General features: G+C 37.4%; 1 protein-coding gene across 1 annotated transcript; it reads left to right on the forward strand.

Annotated features, from left to right (window-relative positions):
* The first annotated feature begins 4,149 nt into the window (after positions 1 to 4,149).
* LOC114047278 (olfactory receptor 2D2-like) lies at positions 4,150 to 5,094 on the forward strand. The gene has a single exon (XM_027868054.1). It carries the CDS (start codon positions 4,150 to 4,152, stop codon positions 5,092 to 5,094), a length of 945 nt encoding a protein of 314 aa, XP_027723855.1.

Here is a 5,094-nt window from a genome sequence, read left to right on the forward strand (position 1 = left end):
CAGGATGATGGGGACTGGGAGGCTTGTAGCCATGCCATTTGTGGATTGCTTTAAAGCATTTGGTGATATTTTAAATGTAGAGAAGACTTCAATTCCAGTTGGACATGATTGCTGTTGTTAAGGTTTTCAATGTGGAAGAGGAATTAGGATTTTTAACATGGAAGTGGGATTAGGAATTTTTTCCTTCACTCCAGAAACCAGATGTAAAAGTAAAGAGTGAAAGTTGCAGAGAAGGGGATTTCTGTTAATGATATAGGAAAACTCTCTACCAATTAGAGATGTCCAAATGTAGAATGAACTACCTGAGGGAGGAGGGATTGACACATCACTGAATGTCACTGAGCCTTTTTGGAGAGGTTGTAGAGAGTATTTCTATTTAATTATGGATTGACCCAAATGAACCCTGCATTTCCACCCCATTCTGAGATTCTTTAATGCCAGGTATTTACTCTACATAATGCTTCTTCACATCTCTGCAAAGAGACAGGAGAAATTGGGGGCTTACTTTCTCCTCGATCCTATGGATCCCTGAACCTGAACATGGTATGGTCAAGTTGGTCACACGAATAAACGGGGAGAGAAGATGGTGAGAGCTGAAGTATGGAGGGGATAATTCTAGGGAAGAATCAGAATGGAAACCCTGGACTTCTAACTCCTTGACACTTTTCCTATAAATGCCCCGTCCCATTTATCTTTTTAGAATGTGATGAGAAGTTTAAATAGTTGAACCTCATTATGGTTTAATAATTAGGGGTCCAATTTTTAAAAATTATTTTGCAAAGTAGAATATTTATGAAGAAAGGTCACGTGTTATTTCCAAATACTCATGAATAATATCTACTTTTAATAGAATATTTCTAAATTGGGCTCTGGGTTGTACCTGGTTATGAATATTTGAATTTTCTGTTACTGTTAGTGTGCCAGAGTTCATCGAAGTTCTCTTCTCTTTACACAGTTGTATATGGTCTTGACAATCCCAACTCCACCCATATCATTAATTCATTTCACTCTTCATGATTTCTCCCTAGAGACCTTCTTCCTACCCCACTTCAAGTGATATATCCATCAATTTCATTAATGGTGTCTAAAACTTGGTGGCACCAGCTTTTCAAGTAGATTCTCATTCACAAATATATTGTATTAAATAATTTCATTAAAAAGTCATATGTAATTAAGCAGTCAATGCCCAATAAAAATAATATTCCACTTGGTACTTGTGTCAAATATAATCTATTATTATTGTTATAAAGTCTATTATTATTATACTTAGTACCAAAAATAATATAATAATGCTATACATAGGTACTTACAAAATTTTTGTTTCGATATGGGACATGTATAATGAGATATAGTAGAATCATTGTTACAAATAATAAGTCTATACAACATGTTAAAATCAGACAATAATTATTTATCCTTTCTATTGAATAGAAGTGCTAGAGAAAATGCTGATTGAATTAGAATAAAATGGGGAAATACACACATGTACATAATGTTTTTGAAACTTTTGAAAGGATTTTCTTCTTTCAAGTGATTTAGATCTTGATGACATTTATTTCTCTTTCTAACTTTGCTTCAAAATGTCATGGTTTTCCTGTACCTGGATATCACAAAAACTCCTCTATTCCCCAAAAGCTTCTTGGAAATTAGTTTTGGATTAGATATAGTATTTGGAATGAGAGACTGGTGTAGAGAGGAGGATGAAGAGAAAGAAAGAAGAGAGGAAGAAGGGGAAGAAGAAAGAGAAGAAGAGAAAATGGAGAGGAAAAGAGAGAGCAGGAGGAGAGGGAAGTGGACAGAAGGAAGAAGAGGAGGAGGAAACAAGACAGAGAAGGGGAGAGACAGAGAGAGAGAGAGAAACACAGAGAGAGACAGAGAGAGTGATCCATTGGATAACTGGAAAAGTATTTGATTGGATAGGAAAGAGGAAAGGACTTCACAAAAACTTATGCTCATTTTATTTGTAAGCAAGGCTATCTGCATTGAAAGTACCTGATATGTGATAGTGAATTTCCAAAGGAAATTGGGAACTGTGGAATTTGCATAGAGTTCAAAAGGAAGTCTTGGGAAGAGATATGATTCCCTATACCGACCATCAGGCTTGCTCTCAGCCCAGGCCATTTTGTTTCCTGTTTTGAGTGAGTCACAGGAAGGATATCATGGTGGTTGAAGGGAAAGAGGAAAAAAGGAGCATCAAGACATTTGTTTGTATGAGGTATTTGTCAGTCAGGTGTTCTTCACTTCAGGCAATGCTTGCATTTTCCTTTATGTAGCATCTTAGAAATAGAAAAGTATTTTATCCATCATTTCATGATCTCCTTAGGAAAAATATAGAATACTGTGTCTTATATAAGACCAAATCAAAGACAAAGGAGAGAAACTTAGGGTGAATAAAAATGTAATGGAAATAATTAGATGGAAACCTTTTTGTGGGACCACATATGAATGAGAAATGCTATGTAAGAGAATAGGTGACAGAGAGATAAAAGGCTATTGCTAAAAGAATTCAGACATATAACATAGCAGGATGACAAAGACTACAGTCACATGCATAAATTGGCCAGCAAGGCTAAAAATTTTAAATGGGAACAGGCCCTTATATAAGTGCAGTGTATTTAATGGAGCTATCTTTCCAGTTTTTTCCATAGGCCACTGTACTTGCATGGGGAAGAGATAATAAGGTGATACAAGATGAATATTAAGAAGGCTAAATATGAAGTCTTTCACTTTATTTTTTAATGATCTGCAAAAATATGGAGTTGGTAAGATTCAACTTGGCATTAATGAGAGAAAGTTCATGGGAGAAATAACTCAAGACTAGCTATTGCATTAAGTAATAAGCTTAATATAAATGTATACCACTGTAGGTAATTAGAACTCATACAATTTTAGACTATGTTAAATATAGTTTTATTGATGATCAAATGAACTAAAAGATATATTGAACTGTGTGATAGCCAGACTACATATGGAGTCTTGGGTTCAGTTCTTTAGCCCTTGTTCAAGGGGTTAGATTTTGTTTGTGCTGCGTTAGAGGATATTGTAGAGATCAATGAATGGAAATTACAGTATAGTCCTTTGTACTAAGGCACTTGTTTGCAAAATGTGATTTTATTCCAAAATAATTACTATATTTGGGGATAATTTGATAATGTTGCATTTATTTATGCAAATTTCATTAAAGAACAGAGAAAACTGAACCACTTCACAGTAACTTGGGAAGTATAACCCTTCTGACACTTATTTCAGCAAGTAAACTCCAGGTCTTTTTCAAGCATACTTCCAGGTAAAGTGTCACATTAATTGTATATCTTCTGGTATAGGAGGAGCTATGGATGGAAAAGGGCTGGTCATCACCTACACACTTTACCCCAACTCTTCTACCTTCCTGCCCATGGTCCTTTGCCTCTGAATTCAAATTTGCAAACCTGTTGGATCCAGGGCACAAGCTGAGCAGCAACTGTGGACACAAATACCAGCAATATTTATTGTAGCATTTATGTATTTTAAGCATTAAATTTCTGTAAAACTATGCTATTATTCTTATTTGTTTCATATCTTTTTATGTCACAGTTGAAATTCTTGAGTTTTGTGGCCCTAAACCTATTTGCCCCACAAGTTCTATGCTTTTAATTGTATGATTTTGCACAGTTTGGTGTTATTTAGAACACATTTGTCAGCATTAACAGAACTGGTAATAGAGAGTGGAAAATTTCAGCTCAATCTGAGGAACCATTTTTTAACAGTGCTGTCCAACATAGAAGGAATTTCTTGTGATGTAGGACATTACTTTCAGGTTGTTGTGTTTGTCTTTTGTTCTCAAAGAGGACCGTGATATCAGGGAGATGATGATATGACTTACAGCTGACATTGTGTTGAGTGAATGAGCACTGTGCAAAGTCATCAGCCTCTTTTTCCTCCAGAGCCATCTGGGTCCAGTGGCCAGATCCTCACCAGGATGACTAGAGATAGCTCAGCGCACAACTTTCAATGGATATATTAAATGACCACACATCAAAGTGGCTATTAATCATTTAAGGTAGCACTAGAAAACTTTTGACATACTTCCCAAGTATGGTTCTATGATTCTCTAGGCCACATCTTGACATTCCATATCTCTTGACCCCTTTATAAAGCGGCAAAGCGAACATGTACCAGACCAACCAGACCAACCAGACCTGGGTGACAGAATTCTTCCTTTTAGGTCTGTCTGATGACCCTCAGACTCAGCTGCTGCTCTTTGTGTTGTTCCTGGTAGTCTACTTCAGCACTATACTTGGAAACCTGCTCTTTATATCCCTGGTTCTGTTTGACTCACAGCTCCATACACCCATGTATTTCTTCCTGTGTAATTTATCTCTGTCTGACCTCTGCTTCTCAACCACCACTGTTCCCCAAGCCCTAATCCACATGTTATCTGGAACAAAATTAATTTCTTTCACAGGCTGTGCAGCTCAAGTTCTTCTCTTCCTGTTCTTTGGATCTACACAGTGTGCTTTATTGGGTGTGATGTCCTATGACCGGTACTTGGCAATCTGTGACCCCATGCACTATACCCTCATCATGACATGGAGGGTGTGTGCCCTTTTGGCCATAGGATGCTGGTTCAGTGGCCTTGTTGCATCCTTGGTGGACAGTACATTCATACTTAGCCTCCCTTATCAGGGAGACAATCAGATTGCTCATTTCTTCTGTGAGTCCCCAGCCGTTCTGGTTTTGGCTTCTGCAGACACTCACAAAACAGAGTTAATCATTTTCTTCATGGGTGTAGTGATTATAGTTACACCTCTGTCCCTGATCCTGGTGTCATATGTGTGTATCATAATTTCTATCATCAAAATGAAGACAACCTCAGGGAGACTCAAGGCTTTCTCTACCTGTGGCTCCCATCTCATTGTGGTCATCCTTTTTTATGGAGGAGCAATCATTAACTATATGACACCTAAGTCTTCACAGGAGCTAGGGAAGATAATATCTGTGTTTTATGCGGTCATGAACCCTATGCTCAACCCCCTCATATATAGCCTGAGGAACAAAGATGTGAAGAGAGCATTCAGGAATGCAGTCAACAGGACACCATTCTGTAGAACCTGA

Source organism: Vombatus ursinus, unplaced genomic scaffold (assembly GCF_900497805.2).
Source record: "Vombatus ursinus unplaced genomic scaffold, bare-nosed wombat genome assembly UNPS02014786.1, whole genome shotgun sequence".
Lineage (NCBI taxonomy): Eukaryota > Metazoa > Chordata > Mammalia > Diprotodontia > Vombatidae > Vombatus > Vombatus ursinus.